The sequence below is a fragment of the Crotalus tigris genome, unplaced genomic scaffold (assembly GCF_016545835.1).
Source record: "Crotalus tigris isolate CLP2741 ecotype Arizona unplaced genomic scaffold, ASM1654583v1 scf7180000018824.943158, whole genome shotgun sequence".
Taxonomy (NCBI): Eukaryota; Metazoa; Chordata; class Lepidosauria; order Squamata; family Viperidae; genus Crotalus; species Crotalus tigris.
The window spans coordinates 702,236-723,322 of record NW_024097214.1 but is presented as its reverse complement, the minus strand read 5'-3'; the positions used below and the strand labels follow the sequence as shown (position 1 = coordinate 723,322).

At 37.2% G+C, this 21,087-nt stretch overlaps 1 protein-coding gene across 6 annotated transcripts in view; it reads right to left on the bottom strand.

The window, feature by feature from the left end:
• Window positions 1-1,618: 1,618 nt before the first annotated feature.
• Window positions 1,619-21,087, bottom strand: part of VPS8 (VPS8 subunit of CORVET complex) — a 95,884-nt gene continuing 76,415 nt past the window's right edge. For 5 of the 6 annotated variants that reach the window (XM_039356336.1, XM_039356340.1, XM_039356338.1 and 2 more), the window contains 4 exons: window positions 15,899-16,068; window positions 15,211-15,379; window positions 3,678-3,758; window positions 1,619-2,701 (listed from right to left, as the gene is read on the bottom strand). In XM_039356336.1, coding sequence (XP_039212270.1) covers window positions 2,552-2,701; window positions 3,678-3,758; window positions 15,211-15,379; window positions 15,899-16,068 — 570 coding nt within the window. In that variant the 3' untranslated portion in view covers window positions 1,619-2,551. The remainder of the gene's footprint in view (window positions 2,702-3,677; window positions 3,759-15,210; window positions 15,380-15,898; window positions 16,069-21,087) is intronic. The other variant, XR_005558286.1, reaches the window with a different exon arrangement.

Here is a 21,087-nt window from a genome sequence, read left to right as displayed (position 1 = left end):
TTTTGACCATTTACGCACGTGAAATTTTTACTGAAAAGGTAACAAGTTTTAAGTGTATCCAGATACCTTTCCCTCTTTTATATATGCTAAATATGTAAAGCAATCACCTTTCTTTGTCATGGTTATTAAGCAAATCAGTGCAGTTAAGTGAATCATGCTATCATTAAACGAATTCAGTTTTCTCTATTGACCTTCTTGTCGGAAGCAGGCTGGGAAGATCGCAAATGGCAATCAAGGATTCCAGGACTCTGCAACCATTGTACATACATGTCAATTGCCAAGCACCCAAATTTTGATCGCTTGACCATGAGGATGCTGCAACAGTCCTAAGTACAAAGATCAGTTGCAAGTCGTTTTTTTCAGTGCCCCTGTAATTTCAAACAGTTGTTAAGTCAAGGACTTTCTGTATTCTGAATAATCTCTCTTAAACTGATTACAAAACATTGCAAAGTCTATGTAACTTTTGAATTATATAGCTTGATGAATGCTTGTGAATTATTTCATCAACACGGGGATCAAGGAATTTTTATCAGGTAATCTTTGCCTATTTCAGTAACAAAGCGAATCCAAAAGTCTTATCTGCGCAGTTACTGAAGGAGGTAACTGTGTTTATGATGAACAGTTCATACAACATTGTCCACATAAACCAAATAAAAAAGATTAAGAAATAGGAATGCATTCATTCCAATAATTCTAAAGTCATTAGTATGTATGTGTGTGTGTATTAAAAATGTATTTCCTTAGAATACTGGAAGTACAAAATAACTTTGCAATGTTTCTTAACCCACTGGTTTTTTCTTTATGTAATAAGCTATAGACCAGACAACTCTTTTAGCAGGAATATTGGCAAAGTAATTAGTACATAAATTCATAATTTTTGATAGCCTCTAATTCAGGGGTGTCAAACTCAATTTCATTGAGGGCCGCATCAGCATTGCGGTTGCCCTCGGGGGGGCTGGGTAAGTGCGGCCAGGGTGGGTGTGGCCTCCTGGGTGGGCATGGCTGGAGTGGGTGTGGCCTACTGGGTGGGCAAGGCCAGCTCTACATCGTTCGCGTCAAGGGTGCCTGTGGGGCCTGGGCAGGAGTGGGACAGATCTGAGGGTCTCTGACAGAAGGAGGTGGGACCAGGGCAAGCACCAAGGCATGGTCCATTTCTTCATTCCTCACAAAGGGTGACACCTCCCTAGCATGCACCCGGGGATGGGGCCGACGCGGCAGGGGCTGGTTCCTCGCTGTTTCTAGATGGCCTTGTGGAGCTAAGACTGAATGCATTTCAGCATAGATGGCCGCCACAAAATTGTAAATTGGCTCCTGGCTGGCCTGGGCCAGTGCCAAGGCAGCGGGAGCCATTCCCTCACTGTTTCCAGGATGGCTTCACGGGCCACATGAAACCACTTTGCGGGCCGCATCCGGCCCCCAGGCCTTGTGTTTGACATGTCTGCTATAATTGTAGAAGATAGGTAATGTGGAAGTGGACAGAAGCAGATATGAGATTTTTGGTCTCTCATTGAAAAATGTGTACAAATATGAGGTTAACAGCTTTCTGACAAAATGATAAATGAAGAAAAAATAATAAACTCAATCATGAAATAGTCTAGTATAAATGCGCAAATAATTCTGGTTTTTATATATCTTTTAATTTATACTTGCTCCTGTCTACAATATGGAAACTGGAAATCTCATGAACAAATAAAGTAAAATTATCAAATGGTAAGTAATAGAAAGACAAAAGGTTATTGAATATCATTTACAGGAACTAGAAACATTTGTTTTCAACAATCTGCACCAGATTGTTCATTTCTAGGGCGAAGATAAGGAGGAAAAAAACAACACTGTAATCTTTTAGTCAATTCATAAAGATAAATGGTTAAGGTTCAGGAAGCTGGCAATATATAATGGAAGAAGGTATCTTTTCCATGCAACTTGGCAGCAAGAGAGCAGCCATCATAAATGAGTAATGTGCTGATTTCTTTTGGTACACTGGAAACAGTAAGCTCTCTGTGGAAAAGCTGGCAATCATGAAAGCACTCAAAATATACACAAACTGGCATCAAATATCTAGTTGGCTGTGTGGTGTATTCTAATGTGCTTCGTTAACAGATTTTCTCATTTATGATGTTAGTATGTTAAATTTCCAACGAACAGCATCTGTCACAGTAACATTTCTTCAGCTGCAACTGGAGGAGCTAACAGATTTTCAGGAGTAATTGAGAACAGAGGAAATACATTAGAGAAAGCAATCTCATAAAAGTTCTGCCAGTTCTGCCTTGCTTTTCTCTGCATTTTAGCCTTTTATATGTGAAGTTCCATTCTTCATTCTGAATTTAAATGAAAAAAAAAGCATAGGCTTCATAGAGCAGTTTATAGCTTTCAGCAAAATCCACTGGACACGAGGACTAGAATGCTTGACGCTGATGTTCTGTTTTGTTAAGGGTCAAAACACGAAGATTGTATTGTTGCAGTTATTTATAAAATACATACTGCTACCTTTTAGTTTGGATCCACCAGCAAACATTAGAAGTATTTTTTCACAATACTTGATACCCAAGGATTAGTCTTCTAGAAGAGGAGGAGGACTGAGATGAAGCTGAAAGGTCTCATTTTGGAAGATACTATTCAGGGCAGAATCCCCCTGGGAGAATTGGACAAAACCATGTTTTTCACCACCATGATCTCGAGACAATTCAGTCAAAAGTGCCAACTACAAAATAAAAGAAATATGGCTATTGTAAATGATAAGGTTATATAGGCAGTGCAGAAACAAATTATTTCAAAGAGGAAAGATCAACATTAAACTTTCATTAAAATCACAAACAATAACTTTTGCATTTTTCTTACCAATTATGTTAAAATATTCTTGGCTATATCACAATAAATATGCATGTAAATTACACATACGTAGGAAAACAGTCCTAGTAGAAGTCAGATGTGAATAATAGTTTTAGCTGGAAAAGACAAAAATAGCTTTGTGACTATATCCAGGATATAGATATATACTGCATTTACATTAGTTAATTGAGTATTATGGCATTTCAGGATGATTGTTATGAAAACAAAGAGTGTTTAAAGAATAAAAATGTAAATACTGAAAGTATGAACCATTTCTGAAGGAAACCTCAGACATTCTACCAATCAGTGTCTGTCTGATGCAGAACAATTGAATGTTTTATTTAAAATATTATTGTGCATCAAAAGGCATGGACGAAGACAGTCAAAATGGGTCAAGGTGCTGGAAAAACCTCCCTTGAGAAAAGGTAGTTTATCTAGGGCTGTTTAGCTTAGAAAAAAATAGTTAAATTAATTATGGTAAAGTTGAAAAAAAATCAAGCAAGGTTTAAAGGAAATATAAACAGAGAAATGTTTCATCTGCTCTGACAGAGCTGTATGCTTTTCAAAGACAGTTGCTGTTGAAAGAAAGCAGAATAAACAATTTCACTTACTGCATTTCCTGCTTATGGGCATCAAATAAACATTTGGTTGGTCACAATAAGATGTAGAACCTGATAGGACATTGATTTCTTTCAGTGTATTTTTTTTGTCCCTGCCTTGTTTATTTTCCATCCCAGACAAACACAGCAACAACAATGACCTTTATGATATCTCAGATATATAATGTCTGAAAGAATGTCAAAGTTTGATCCAGTTTGTATTAAAAGGAAAATATAAAATTACATTACCCTTGATGTTCCACGATATAGACGACAGAGCTGGTCAAAAGCCTGAGCTTGCTGAGGATCCAACAGACACTCTGAACTAGTCTAAAAATTGAACATCATTAACTTAAATAACAGAGTGGAAAGGGACATTTGCACTTCTGAGCCCAACCTCTGCTCAGTGCAAGAATCCAAATTAAAGTATCCCACAGTATCCAAACCTTGCTTGAACCCACCCACTGTCAAACTGCTCTTGCTGTTAGGAAGCTTTATTTTCTAATATTCAATTAGAAACTATTTTTCTACAACTTTTATGTATTTTCTGTATTATACCTTTTGGAATAATGAGAAATACCAAATTCACATTCTCATATAGACTGGGAATCCATAACATTTATCAAGAAACTGGCATACTTTTATAACCAAATTCAAACAACATGACATAATTCCTTAAAGGACTGAAGGTGAATAATGCTGTAAAGACTATAGCCAAAGATTATGCTGTACTCTTTATGACAAACTTCTAAACCTTTTTATCTGTATTCTTTATAACAAATGAACATTAATTATCAATGTAATCTCTCCTATGGAATTTCAGTTACATTAGGACTTTGTCAGGTTTCAATAAGTCAATGAATTACAAAACTTAATTACCTCCTTGAAAATAGGGAGGGAGGGAGGGAGGGAGGGAGGAAGGAAGGAAGGAAGGAAGGAAGGAAGGAAGGAAGGAAGGAAGGAAGGAAGGAAGGAAGGAAGGAAAAAATCTATCAAAATCAACACCATGGGAAAACAATGTGAGTTAGATACCACCACCAGATGGGTTTGCAGTTGGCTGACCAATCACACTCAGCATGTACTCCTCAATGGAACTACACGTCCATGGAAGAAAGCACCCAGTGGGGTACCTCAAGGTTCTGTCTTGGGTCCAGTGGTCTTCAACATCTTCATAAATTATTTATATAAGGGAACTGAAGGGAAGCTCATCAAACTTGTGGATAACACAAGGCTAGAAGGAGTTGCTAACACTTTAGAGATAGATTCAAGATTCAGAATTCAACAAGATGCAGTTCAGTGGTGAGAAAAACAAGGCCCTGTACTTAGGCAAGAAAAAACTGATGCACAGGTATAGGATAAGCAGTACAACAATAGTGTCTATGAGAGGATCTAGGTATTCTGATGGACCACCATTTAAGTATGAATCAGCAGTGTGCTGCAGCTGTCAAAAAAGGCAATATAACCCAGGCTGCATCAATAGAAAGATAGCATCAAGATCATAGTAAGTGAAGTAGCACTCTCCAATGCACTAGTAAGGTACAACTGGAATACTGCATCTAGTTCTGGTCATCCCAATACAAAAAAGATACTGGGGCCCTAGAAAGAGTGCAGAGAAGAGCAACAAAGATATAAAGAATCTGGAGACTAAATTGTATGATGGATGGCTAAAAGAAATAGGTATGTTTAGGCTAATGAAGAGAAGCTTTAGGGGACACCTGATAGGAGTCTTTCAATACTTGAAGGACTGTCACAGGGAAGTCGGGGTCGATTTATTCTCCACAGCACTTGAGATCAGGACAAGAAGCAATGGGTGGAAGCTCATCAGAGGGAGATCCAACCTGGAAACAAGGAGCAATTTCCTGACAGTGAGAACAATTAACCAACAACAACTTGTTTCCCTGAGTTACAGGTGGCCCATTGCTCAAGAAAAGATTGGACAATCATTAGTCCAGATGGTATAAGGACTCCTGCCTTTGGGCAGATAGTTGGACCAGGAGACCTCAAAGGTTCCTTCCAGCCCCATGATTCTGTGAATATTAATTTTATCTACTAAGTATTAACTATTCCACCCAATATTGTGTCATCCACTATATGATAAGCTTTCCCTGAACCCCAGATGGTAAGTAATTAATGGAAATTCTGGAAAAATATATTGAAGGGTAGAGGACTCAAAAACAATCTTTTTGAGAATCCAATTTTATACTCCTTTGACAAAAAAGCATTGGTAAATGTTCCTTGTCATGATTTTTGAGGAAGTTCTGTATCCACTTGTCATGCCATCAAGCCCACAGTTAGCTATCCTGCTAACCATCATGTCAGAGATTACTGTGCCAAATGTTTTGCTAAAGTCAAGAAATATTTCAACACAATTCCCACCATCTATTGAGAAAGTTACCTAAACAGAATATGAGATAAGAGTACTCTGGCAAGATTTGTTCTTGACAAACCCATACTGACTTCTAACAAATACTGCATTGTTTTCAATGTACTTTTAAATTAATCTCTTTTAAAAGTACTCTTTAGATGAATCAAGCCTGGTATCAAGCATTGATACCAGGGAAGATTCCATTCCCTGGTATCAATGTCAGACTAAATATTTTGCAGTTTGTTGAACTCTCCTTCTCCTTTGAAGAGAGAAGACATTTGCCCTATTCCAGGTATTTGGGGATTCACCAACCTGTGGTAAAAGATTTGTCAAGGATACTTAATACTTAATAAGGGTTCATCCAGATAATAATAATAATAATAATAATGATGATGATGATGATGATGATGATGATGATGATGGAAAGGACCTTGGAGGTCATTGAATCCAATCCCCTGCTCAGGCAGGAAACCCTACACCATTTTGGACAAATGGCTGTCCAGTCTCTTCTTAAAAACTTCCAGTGTTGGAGCATTCACCACTTCTGGAGGCAGGTTGTTCCACTGGTTAATTGTTCTAACTGTCAGGAAGTTTCTCCTTAGTTCTAGGTTACTTCTCTCCTTGATCAGTTTCCATCCATTGCTTCTTGTCCTGCCTTTAGGTGCCTTGGAGAATAGCTTGATTCCCTCTTCTTTGTGACAGCCCCTGAGATATTGGAACACTGCTATCATGTCCCCCCTCGTCCTTCTCTTCCGTTAAACTAGACATACCAATTCCACCAACCGTTCCTTATATGTTTTAGCCTCCAGTCCCCTAATCCTCTTTGTTGCTCTTCTCTGTACTCTTTCTAGAGTCTCAGCATCTTTTTTACATCTTGGTGACCAAAACTGGATGTAGTATTCCAAGTGTGGCCTTACCAAGGCATTGTAAAGTGGTATTAATACTTCACTTGATCTTGATTCTATCCCTCTGTTAATGTAGCTCAGCACTGAGTTGGCTTTTTTGGCAGCTGCAGAACACTGCTGGCTCATATTTAAGTGATTGTCCACTAGGACTCCGAGATCTCTCTCACAGTTACTGCTATTGAGCAAGGTACCCCATATATTATACCTGTACATTTGGTTTTTCTTGCCTAAATGTAGAACCTTATCTTTTTTACCATTGAATTTCATTTTGTTAGATAGTGCCCAGTGTTCAAGTCTGTCCTTCTGTATCTGAAGCCTGTCTTCTGGAGTGTTGGTTATTCCTGCCAGCTTGGTGTCATCCACAAATTTGACGAGTTCCCCATCTATCCCCTCGTCCAAATCATTGATGAAGATGTTGAAGAGCACTGGGCCTAGAACAGAGCCCTGGGGCACCCCACTACACACTTCCCTCCATGTAGATGCGGTTCCATTGAGGACCACACGCTGAGTCAGCCAGCTACGAAGCCATCTGGTGGTCATGCTGTCTAGCCCATATTTTTTTATCTTATCGAGTAGTAGGTTGTGATCTACTTTATCAAATGCCTTACTGAAGTAAAAAGATATTCCTTGGCTATATTTTTAATCTATCGTTCTTTTCACAATTTCCTGATGGAACACATAATTGTTGTTCCTTTTGAACATGATGATCAAATAAAATATTGAGTGGCTCTGCCCCCCCTCCCTTTTGAGTTACACATATTTTGCTATCTTCATTGAGCAGCTGGTATATTGATTTTTTTCTTTTCCTTTTCTTTTGAACAAATCTAAAGAAGCCATTTTCATTACCATCCTTTGCTAATCTCAGCTCATTCTGAGATTTCTTTTTTCCTGATACCAGCTCTGCAATTCAAGGCTGTCTGTAATTTTTCTTTGTGATTTGGCCCTCTTTTTATTTCCTATATGTATTTGTTTGTTTTTTAGATCTTTATGAATGCCCTGAACAATCCTTAATCTTCTGGTTGCTATATTTTGAGCAATCATCTTTTAAAAAATATTTAAATAACTAATGTAACCCTCCCCATATTGTAAAGGACTTCTGAACTGACATTTCATTTAATATTTCTCCTAATTTATTCTCCAAAACTAAAAGCAATTGAATGTGTGAATTTAACAGTGCCCAAGTAAATATGAAGTTACATGACTTTATATGTTGATTCCAAATTACCATAGTTAAGTAATATCAGGCCTTTTCTTTATAGAGTTCTATACACAATAATAATATAGAATAATTGGTTCCTATCTTCAGACAAGATATGTCTTCCCCTTTGCTGTATTTTATTTGTACATATTAATCTGGTTATTAAGAATATTGAAAGTAATTTTGTTATTGCCATGGAAACAAATGCTGCAGGCATTTTCTTTTTTTAAAACTAAAGGAAAGCTCTATAGGGAATGGCTTAGAATATCTAGCATCCATGTTATTCTGCCAATATTAATGCTCACACTAAATTAGGATATACCTTTTGCTTAAGAACCATCAACTGGCCAAGCAACTAATAGTTCCATCCAAGAATATTCTTGCTCAGAATGTTTATATATCGGATTGAATTTAGATTGAATCCTATTTATAAAAAAATGATTAGTTTTACACTATATAAACTTTTCTAAAATTTACAAATATAAATACAGTAGCATGTAAAAGCTGAAACCACATTCTGAATGTAAACTATACAATACTTCTAGGAACAATTTTTTTGATCAAGTAATCTGACAGAGACATACATTCTTAATTCTATGAATGGCAATAAAAAAGGTTTGCATTATAAAGTTTCCACATCTGTTTTTTCGAACTTACAGACACGACTGCATGTTGTACCCAGTCACCCTAATAAATATCATTTTTTTTTCATGAGAATAAGAAATAGGTTTTGATGTTACACCATTCTGGTTCTGAGGATATACAAAGTTCATTATCCTGAAGCTCAGCTGATCCAATCTTGATGGTCCTTGGAATCAAACTCAGCTCAACTTTGCATCAGGAAAAGCTTTTCTAAAGAAAGATTTGAGGAATGAAAGTCTGGCTCTCCCTCTGGAGGCCTGGTTCCATTATAATTGTGTGCATTTTAGGGAACAAAATGACAGTCATCCTTCTTGCACTCAGGGAGGAAAAGTTGACTTCTGCATATCCATTTAAGAGACATGCTGTTGCTGCTACTTTCGCTCTTGGCTTGGGCCAAAATGATTTTTCTGCCGTCTGTCATTTCAGAAACTGTTCTTTGACTTTTCCTAGCTGCCTGCAGCTTTTGTTGGAAGCAACCTCTAAATTTTTTTGGTTCCATCCAACTTCCCTCTTTGCCTTTCTTGGTCTGAACTGGAGAGGAAATATTATATGAGGCATAAAAATACACTTCCTGTTGTTTAAAAGAATTCAAAAGACAGACTGAGCTGTAGACAGGCAAATCTGTAGGAAACCATTGTTGAAATGCTGCCGTATGAGAGAAAATGTGAAACTTAGAAATACTCTTAAAATAAAGTTCTTCTACTCAAAGTAACCCTTACATGACCTCCAAGGTCCCTTCCAACTTTATGATGATGATGATGATGATCATCATCATCATCATCATCATCACACAGTCAGCCAGATGTTCAGACTGGGTTTGGCATTTTGTCTACTTATCGAGTCCTTACCCAGGACCTGGGATAGGCAGATGTGGATGTTTGATGGTATTACAGATATCATCGCAGGATGGAAGCAGTTCCTAGTAAGGCCGCCTTTTGCAATTGACTAATGGCGAATTTGTCAATAATTATTATTATTATTATTATTATTAAACATTTATAGCAATCATTTTTCTACACTTTATTTTCCAGCCTGTTTGCTGAGCAGGGTGCTCACAGAAAATAAAGGAGGGGGAAGGGGAGAGATTCCTGTCACTTCCCATATAGACCTCAACACTACTTCAACATTCAAAGTGACAGTAATTTTCAGAAGAGGAAGAACCACACTGAGGAACTATACTCCAGATGCTTGGTGGCATTTTTTAGCATCAATCCATGTTTTGATCAAAATAAATAAAATAATGGAAGTCTTGAATGTATATGTTAGAAAACACACTTTAGAAGAATACACTAGCACTATAAGCAATAATAACAAAATGACCATTTTGGCTTCATTAGATGTAGAAAAAGCCTTTGATAAGGTGTAAATTAAATTTTTGGAGCAAGTTATGAAGTAATATTAATTTCCAATCCAATTTATTTCCTGGATAAAATATTACTATTTTATAACAATATAATTATTTCCCCTATAATGAAGACAAGATACAAAATGTGTCAAGGATGACCCTATCTACTGTAATATTTAATTGTGTTGGAAACTCTGGCATTCCCAATATGACCATCTGTCAATATTTGAGGTATACATGAAGCAGAAATTGAGAATAACTTGCTCTTATATGCAGATGAAACTTCAGGCTTCCTAAATCAATATTAAAAATCATCACAAAGATTTATGACAATGGTACAGAAATATGGTAACTATTCTAGCTATACAAATGAGTAAGACTAATTGCCAACTGACAAAAAAGAAATCTATGGAATTTATTGTTCTGATTCTATTAAATACTTGGGGATAATTATTCCTAGGAAGATACTTCATTTAATAGATATACATATATTTCGAGTTATAGATCAACATACTTATGACTATAACAGGAAGAATAAATGCCATGAAAATAAATGTTTCAAGAGTGATATATATTTTGAGAATGTTGCCCATCATATTTCACCTCAATATTTTAGGTCAATTAATAAGTTAATGGTTAATTTTTTTTACAAAATTGTAAAATGCAAATGTCACAGGTTTCTTATGACCATGTTGGTTTTAATTATCCTGATTTTAAAATACACCATAACAGATATTAACTTCTGTAATGGTATGTAATTCTACATTCAGAACCTATGACACATAAGATATTCCTCAACTATTACTTAAGAGAATAGCCTCTTCACCAGATTATACTGAAGCTTTGGATATATAAGTGAAAAAGTCTCTCCCTTAGCAACTTGGGAGATAGGATTTCCAATGAAGATGGCCGACTAAATACATACTCAGGGAGGGATCCCTGAAGGAGTCTTCCCTCGGCTGTAGCTCTTTAACTACTAACTGAAGGGACCAGCATTCCTTCAGTTTTTATGACCCACCCGGATCAGGGGGAGTCTAGGAATTACCCTTCAGGAACCTTGGATACAGCTGAGCTCTGCAAGCAATGTCAGGAGCTGTACTTCAAAACTGCTGCATGCCAAATGCTGGGGAAGAGGGGCTGCAATCTGTTTGTCATTAAAACCGCCATTTTGAAATTTATCTTTCAAATGGACAGTAAATTATGCCTTTCATTTCTTTAAGGACTATTAATCTTTACTAAGTTAAGTTAAAAGAGGCTACACCTTTTTGAAGACCTGCATCATTTTGGGGATTTCTTTAGTGTTAAAACAACAAGGAAGAAGGCTGCTAAGGCAAGCCAAAATAAAGAAGTGTGGAGCAAAAATAAAAAAAGAAAGAAAAGCTGATGGAGAAACATAAAGACTGAAAGCTGTGGTTTTAGTTTATTATTGTAGTAACTTATAACTTGGTCTGCTTTGCTGTGGGTGGCTAAAACTTTCTGATTTTTATGATTTTTGAACTACTAGCAATTCCTAAATAACTTACAAAAAAAAGCTATTATTTGACCGAAGAGGGAGTTAAAATGGAGGAGCAAATTATTAGAGATATATCTGAAAACTCTCTAAATAAAATCCACCAGTTCGTTGACCAGCTATGCTCCAAGGGTGATTAAAAAAAACCTTCTCAAACTATTTTAAAGATGCAAACATGAGTAGAATGTTACCAAACTACTGAGACAACTTTACAAGAAGCTGAAAATGCAGAGGAATTAACTGCAATTTTGGAATATAAACCTGACCACAACTTTTATTATGATGCTTTAAACATAAATCTCTCAACACAACTGAAAGAAAAACTTCAAGAAAATCTGCAACTCTTAAAAAGACAAGTTTGAGACTTTTTCTTTAAGGACATTAATGAGGTCGAGAAATTTTTGATAAAAAGGGAGGCTTATAACTACTTGATAAACTTTCCAGAGAAGAAAAAGATTTTACTCCATGAAGACAAGCTGGAAGGAGTGATTTAAACTTAATGAGTTAACTGGATGTAGGATGCATTTTTATTTGCTTGATATTTGTAACTGAAAGAAAGTCTTAATCCAAATACACACACACACACACACACACACACACACACACACACACACACACGTGGGATTTAGCCGGTTTGCACCAGTTCAGCCGAACCGGTAGCTATATTTTGTTGAGTTCAGAGAACCGGCTGCTTCCAGAAGTCTGTTCTAGGCCTGGGAGGCCTGGAGGAGCAAATCATTTTCAAAATCTTCAAAAACTATAGGGACTTTTCCAGGCAGTCGCCAGGAATCAAAACTGTCATGTACATGCACACACATGAAAAACTAATGACTTCGAAGAAGAATTGATTTAAAAGCTGAGGGAAAACTTTTTGCAGTGGAGGAAATATAAGTAGAAAATGGGATATTCGCTCTTAAACAGTTAATTAGTAATCTCTTTTGACACAATACAAAATAAATATAGTTTATAATAAAATCAATAAATAAGAAATACATATAGTTATAATATCCCCACTAAGGTAATCCACTACATTCTCTATTGGTACTCATTTATCAAATTCATCTAAAGAAAACTGATATATTCTAACTGAGCATTTTCTACTTTGCTCTAACAGCTAGATTACTTAAAAGCTTCCGATTTATATTAAAAAGCTTGCAATTGACACAGGAGTCAGCACTCTGATAAAACTACAAAGTATGCAAATGCCATTTTGGAAGGCATTTAGAAGAAACACTTAAGCATCCCTCTTTATGTTCAAATTTTCAATCAAAAGCATATTCTTTCTCTCTTTCATACTCGCATCTACAAATACAACCACTCATGGAAAGGATTTATCTTTGTTTATAGAAATTCAGATGTGAGTAGGCACAGAATCTGGGCAAGGCTTAGCACATTTCTGCTCACACAAAATACCTATTATTCTTTGGCATGTGATTGTATAATTTTAGTGGCATCACTAGTAATAAAATACAATTCTTCTCCTATATAAAGGTTACTTCACGGGAAGGGCACTTTCCCATATTTATTTGCATGTAACTGTTATGTACAATTTTCTTTCTAGGTGTTATATAGGTACTCAAATCAGTTACATACATTAAATAAGTCTAAATCTAGACTTATAAATATAATAATTAAATAGACTAACAACATGAAATAAATAGTTATCAGTTGGAGAAAACCAATGCTTACAGAAGGCATAAAGAAAAACCACTTTTATCAGTGATTAAAAAATACATCAAACCTTTGGTTTTCAATGAATCAGGAATGTATGCACTATCCACTCAAACATGCTAGCATTTAAACATGATAAGGACTATATCAACAATATTTTGGATGGCTGATACAACATCTGTTTGAGACTACAAGAACAGTTTCATTTTTGTAGCACTTGGCCTGAAGAAACATCTGATGGTGTTCTTTGGGAGGCTTTTGAACCTGTGGATCCCAAGGAAATCTGCTGCAATCTTAGCTCAGCTACTTGCAGTTAGAATGCCCAGTTCACCTGCCTAATTAAAGCATTTATGAAAAAGTCAGGAATTGAATCTGGGTTGCAGTTAACATCTCTTGGAGGGAAGGAGCAATGCCAGAAGTCCTCAAAAACCAACCCCCCCCCACTAGATTTACCTACTCTTGCTCATTTAAGAAGACAAAACCTGAATCCAACAAAACTGGACAACTTTCATCCTAACTCTAACTTTCTTTTAGGAAATGTTATTGGGAAAGTAATTTTAGAAGGATATTGAGGATATGGATTTTCTAACTCTTTTCTGTATAGACACAGGTCTGGGCATGGATCAGAAACCCTCTTGGCCAACTTAATTGATGATTATAGCAGGGACTGGATGAAAAGTGGTATGAAATTCTTTCCTCCAAATCTGTTAATGGCATTATTGCTGTTGACCACAATATCTTTCTGTGGATGCAGACTGTTATGTAGGCTCAGGTCCTATCTCAGTATGCATGTCCGGAATGTGTTTCTGAAGGGAAGGGGGGAGGGAGGCATTCTATAGGTACATCATTATGGAATGTCTCAGGGTTTACTCCTGTCCCGTTATGTTCAACATCCATGTGAAATTGTTGAGAGAGACCTTTCAGTGGTTCAGGGTGAAGTATTTTAATATGCAGATGACACTCATATATATATATTATATTTTTCTACCCTGGGCCCAGACTCGTTATGCAATGCTTTGGAAGATATGACTTAGTATCTGGAAGCTGTCAGGGTTTGGATGAGAAAAAAAAAACAGATTTAAATTCAACCTGAAGAAGACAGAGTGGCTCTTGATTTAGAGGCTTATTCCAGGGTTGTAAAATTGATGGAGTTATGTGCTCCCAGAAAGAGCAGGCAGGCAATCTAGAAGCTTCTGGATTCATAGCTCCTGCTCAAAGAGCAGGTGAAGACTATGGAAAGAAACTTTGTCTGGTGCATCAACTGCGGCTTTACCTGGAAAAAGATGCACTGAAGATGGTCATTTGTGCTCCATCATCTCTTGATTATTTTACTGTAATTTGTTATATTGGCCACCTAATGAGAAGGAAGGACTCACTGGAGAAGAGCCTAATTCTGGGAAAGATTGAGGCAATAGAAGAAAGGGACGACAGAGAATGAGGTGGCTGGATGGAGTCACTGAAGCAGTAGGTGTGAGCTTAAATGGACTCCAGAAGATGGTAGAGGACAGGAAGGCCTGGAGGAACATTGTCCTTGGGGTTGCGATGGATCGGACACAACTTCGCAACTAACAACAACAATGGTTGAGAACCATTTAGAAACGTCAACTGATCCAGAATGCAGTAGCATGCATGCTCAATGATCAATCACTTACTCCAATATTACATTTCTGCTGCAGAGCTGCACAGGTTACTAGTAGGTTTTGAGTATAATTCAAGATACTGGTTATTACCTATAAAGCTTATTGTGGTTTAGGGGTTGTATATTTTAGAGACCATCTTTCCCCATAGTTTCAGCCTTTCCTGCCCATACAATTAGGGAGCTCCTGCTAAGAGACAGGTATAGCATGAGGGGGACCAATGGTACATCAGCTCCCCTCCTCCGGAATAGCTTATCTCCTGAAATATAAATTGTCCCCCTACTGATGGTGTATACATGGATGTTTGGGCAATTATCTGTACCCCATAATGCTATTTTCCATAAATACATAATTTAGTCATTTACTTTTGTGGCTATTTTGATTAATAATTATTCTTATTGTAATTTTTGAAAACTATCTAAAGTCTAGCTGGTTTCAAGAGGCAGACCAATCACTCAATCAGTCAGCATATCAATCTTTTAAGAATGGGTCACTTCTTCAAATCTTACCTGAGCAAGTGATACCGGAGTTCTTTTCTTCTTCTCCACGGAAGTCAAACTTACTTTCTCTCCTTTATGACTTGCACTGCATTTAAAGCAAGTCCACCTCATCTGTCCTTTTGTTTCAGTGCCACACTCTTTACTTAGCAGACAAAGAGAATGGTACAAATGGCCACAACTGTTATAAAAATAGATTATATATATTACATTGTATGCATACATAACAAATATAAACCTGAATACCAACATCTTAAAATGTATAATCAAATCTAAATTTTTTACAATAAATATTACATTTCTAAAAAATATCTTAATATTTAAGCCATTTTTAGACATTAACAGTGTAATGTTATGGTTCCTTATTCAGAATTTCATGCAACTTCCTACCACATACATATTCAATGGAATGCACTCTTAAGAAACCTTCTTTCTACACTTATTGCCTGCTACATCAGATAGTACCAAATCTCATTTATTTTATTATTATATTATTAGTAAGGCTATAGTTTGGAAGTGATCGAAAAGGTGCACATATACATACATCAAATTATTAGTGATATAGCAATACAATACTGTGTGCTCAGTATTAAAATTCCTTATCTTATTCATTAATTAGTAAATCTGAGCTCTCCAAAGTCTTCAAGTTCTTCCTTGCAAACCCACTCATTGTTGAACCTATTCACTAATCTAGACTTACCTGAAGACTATAATTTGGTCACCTGTCTGTTGCCTTCTCTTGTACTGTTGCAAACAAATACAGCAATAATCTTGTTTGGGATTTAGCCCTCTAGTCATAGATGCTTTTAAATTACGTAAAGACCAGTGGAGATCACGGTTAAGTAAGCTTGTTGTTGTCTCCAAAAGGGTCTAGACAGGCAAAAGAATAATATAGAAATCATTTAAGTTGTAGCTACATTATATACATTTTGCATGTAGAAAAGTATCTTCTTGTGAATATTAATGCAAGATAGAAATTACATATCTTAATTCCTAACCAACCTAGCCGACAACCTTGTCACCCTAGGAACTAGACATAAAGCTATACTGGATTTAATCCTTACAAATAGAGAAGAAGTGATAGAGGGAATCAAAATTGCCAGAACCTTGGGTGAAAGTGAACACATCATACTGGAGTTTAATATAATGCAAACACTAGCAATAGAAAACAATCCAACCAATGTTTAAATTAAACTTCAAAAGAGCCAAATTTAACAAATTAGAGAGAACCTAGGAAAGATCCCATAGATGAAAGTCTTAAAGAGGAAAACAACCCAAGAAGTGTGGGAAACCCTGAAAAATGTGATCACAAAAGCCCAGACCAGCAGAATACCATTGAGAAAGAAAAACAAGAAATCCAAGAAGAAACCAGCATGGCTGCACAAAGATCTATCTAACAAACTGAAAAACAAAAAGGAAAAATACAAATAATGGAAAGAGGGGCACATAACTAAGGCTGACTATCAGCAGACAGCCAGAAGATGAAGTCAGGAAAGCAAAGGCTCAGAACGAACAAAGACTTGCAACAGAAATCAAGGATAATAAAAAAAATTCTCCCAACATATTAACAACAAGAAAAAAGTCAAGGAAACTATAGGCCCACTAAAGAGAGAAGACGGCAAGGAAATTACAGGCAACAGGGAGAAAGCAGAGCTGCTTAACTCATACTTTGCGTCAGTCTTCACACAAAATGAAACTATAGCCCAACATACCAAAAAAACCACTGCAAAAGACATACTAGAAACAAAAATTAAAATAAGCAAGAAAATGGTAAGAGAACATCTATCCAACCTTGATGACTATAAATCACTGGGACCCGACAGATTACATCCCAGAGTTCTGAAAGAGCTGGCAGATGGTATCTCAGAATCGTTGCACCACATCTTTCATAAATTCTGGAGCAATGGGAAAGAACTGAGGATTGGAAAAGGGCTGATGTGGTCCCTATCTTCAAGAAAGGAAAAAAAAATGGACCCAGAAAACTACAGACCAATCAGTTTAACATCAATACCTGGGAAGATCCTGGAAAAGATAATCAAAAAACAGATCTGTGAACAACTAGAAGCAAACAAAGCCATAATTAGTAGCCAGCACGAGTTTATTAAAAACAGATTATGCCAAACCAATCTTATCTCATTTTTCAATAAAGTGACTAAACAATAAAGTGACTAAACCAGCAAAATGCAGTGGATGTAGTATACTTAGATTTCAGTAAGGCATTTGACAAAGTAGACCACAACCTACTCCTTGGTAAGCTAGAAAAAGGTGGAACAGACAACATCACCACCAGATGGATCTGTAGCTGCCTGACAAACCGTACTCAACAAGTAGTCCTCAATGGCACTACATCCACATGGAGAGAAGTAAGCAGTGGACCACAAGGTTTTGTCTTAGGCCCAATACTCTTCAATATCTTCATAAATGACTTAGATGAGGGAATTGAAGGGAAACTCATCAAATGTGCAGATGACACCAAACTGGCAGGAGTAGCCAACACCCCAGAAGACAAACTCAGGATCCAAAAAGATCTTAACAAACTTGAACAATGGGCCCTATCCAACAAAATGAGTTTCAATGTGGGGAAAAGCAAAGTTTTACATTTAGGCAGAAGAAATCAAAGATACAAGAACAGATTGGGCAAGACCTGGCTTAAAAACAGTAACACTGAGAGGGACCTTGGAGTCCTAGTAGACGATCACTTAACCATGAACCAGCAGTATGCAGCAGCAGCAAAAAATGCTAATACAATCCTGGGTTGTATAAACATATAGTCAAGATCACGCAAGGGATTAATACCGCTTTATAAAACCCTAGTAAGACCACACCTGGAATACTGCAGCCAATTTTAGTCACCATATCACAAAAAAGATGTTGAAAGTTTGGAAAAAATTCAGAGAAGAGCAACTAAGATGATCAAAGGCCTGGAGACTAAAACATACAAAGAACGGCTGCGGGACTTGGGTTTGGCTAGTTTAAAGAAAAGAGTAAATAGGGGAGACATGACAGCAGTGTTCCAGTATCTGAGGGGCTGCCACAAGGCAGAGGGGGCCAGGTTGTTCACCAGAGCTCTAGAGGGAAGGACAAGAAACAATGTTTGGAAACTGATCAAAGAGAGAAGCAACCTGGAATTAAAGAGAAACTTCCTGATAGTGAGGACAATCTACTAGTGGAACAGCTTACCCCCAGAAATCATGGGTACTCCATCACTGGAGATTTTTAAGAGATTAAACCAGGGGTGTCAAACTACCGGCCCACGGGCCGGTTTCATCATACCGGAGCCGCACCCAGCCCATTGCCAGCAATGGCAAAAAAGCTCCGATATGTTACGTGACGTCACGTGACGTCGCGAGTTTGACATGTCTGGATTAGACAATCACCTGTCTGAGATGGTATAGATTCTCCTGCTTGAGCAGGGGACTGGACTAGAAGACCTCCAAGGTCCTTTCCAGCTCTATTTTCTAATATAAATTATATGCTAGCCTATCTTCCTAGCAAGTTCACTATTTCTTCTGTATTACAAATCTTCCATACTATCAAATGACTCATTTGATAGCATATTATCCCAATAGTTTAATTTTAAATTTTGAAGTACTGATCCAATATGACAGGGGTCCCCAACCCCTGGTCCATGGACCGGTACTGGGCCACAGCATGCCAGCAACCAGTCCGCACAAACAAGCAAAACCCAATCAGTGGGATGCAGGCAGCACACAAAACCACTCACTCTCCAGTCCGGGGAAAAACCTTTCTCCACAGAACTGATCCCTGGTGCCCAAAAAGTTGGGGACCTCTGCAATATAACACTTCTGCTTTCTGATTTAATTTTTTGCCATTTTAGTTAATTATTTCTACAGCACTTGATTTTTTCCCCCCAATTACATAGGAAACATTACATCTGCTCATCCCTCAAGATTCAGCAGAGAGAACATGCTGTGAGTCCCTTTGACTAGGGATCTATATTTGACACTGAAAGAAAAGAAGCTGAAGAACAAGAAGACCAAAGAATACCTGATCAAGAAAAATCTCCTAGAAACAAGAAAGATTAAGGAAGCACTGGAAATAATAAAGAAACAGATAACCATTACAGCCAAAAAGATCAGCAGATATGTCCCAAAGGTGCTTTTTCAAGAGGCAACTGGACTTTTTTTTCTTTGAAGTCTTCTCACTTCTCATCCACTAAGCTTCTTCAACTCTGATCAGATGGTAGGGAATGGAAGGATTTATATAGATATGAAGCTCAAACTGCATACTAAAGGCAAAACCTCCCAATTTCAGTTGAATCAGAACTGTTTTTAACATCCATCAATGGAAACACTGCAGTGAATCAGTCGACACCTGGCAAAGAAGAAACAGTCCTGGGTGCAACTATTAGACAATCCAAACAAATACAACAAAAATTCAGCTTGGGTAAAGGATGTGGGTAAAAATAAAAAAAGCTGAATGAAAGAACTTGTAATAATAGCAGAAATGGTGATAAAAGGGTAAGGAAAATCAATAATTGGCCACTATCAGATGAAGATGAATTGCATGGTTTTTGGTTGAAACATCTGACAGATCTATGCCCATTCATTGCCAAGTAATTTAACCTCAAAGAGGTAAAACTAAAAATTGGTTAACATCTGGCAAAATTTACCTGACAATGAAAGATCCAGCAAAAGGGCAGCACCAGACAACTGCAGGATAGTTAGCAGCTTACCAATGACTTTCAGACTGCTAACTGTTGTGGTAGCTCACGGATGTCAAACTCGCCATGTCACGTGATGTATCGCGACTCTTTTTGCATTGCCGGAAATGGGGTGGGCATGGCTTTGATATGATGAAACCGGCCCGCGGGCTGGCAGTTTGACACCCTTGTGGTAGCTGATACAATTCAACAGCATAAGCTCTTTCCACCTGAGCAGAAAGGAAGCAGCCTAAACAGCAGAAGGACAAAAGACCAGTTCTTAATTGACAAGATGATTTTGGAATACTGCAAGAGAAGGAAAGATCAACTTGAATGTAGCTTGGATTTATTACAAGAAGGCATTCAGCTCTCTACTACATGATTGGATAAACAAGTTCCTAGAAATAACATCAGAAACTTTCAGTGCAAAAATCAATGGCACAATGGAAGATACAATTGCTGGTCTAGGCTAGGAGAAGTTAATATCAAGAGAGGAATCTTTCAAGGAAACTCACTATCACTATTTCTACTATTACTGTTGGCATTGCACTGATTCCCTTGTCAACAATACTGAACAAGTCAGGCGATGGCTATCAAACATTAAAAATATCTGCCAAACTATTCCACCATCTTTAAATAATTTGAAGCTGTATGGAAAAACACCACTTCAAATGGAATCGCTACTCAACGCTGTTCAAATATGCAGCCAAGACATTGCAAAGGAGTTTGGATTGGATACATTCAATGGGAAAATAGTGAAAGCTGAGGGAATCAAAATGCCCTATGGAAATAACAGCATCATTACAAATACCTGGGAACCTTCAAACTCACAAGATCAAACATGCTGAAGTCAAAAATGTTAGAAGTAAATACATTGTAAAAGTGAAGAAGATCTTAAAATCCAAACCTAATGAAGGAAATACCATCAAGGCAATTAACACCTGGGCAAGTCCTGTCATTAGGTATACCTCTGGAATAGTGGTCTGGACTCAACCAGAAATAAAAGTCCTAGATGAGAAGACCAGAAAAATAATAGCAATGAATCATGCCCTTCATCCACACAATGATGTTGACAGACTCTACTTGCCAAGAAAATAGGTGGACATGGAAAGTTGCAAGTACACCAAACAGTTGAAGAAGAAAAAAGGGCAATGGAAGAATATCTGAAGGACAGTGAAGAAAATGCACTGAAGCTGGTATACCAGGAAGGCTTACTGAGTACTGAA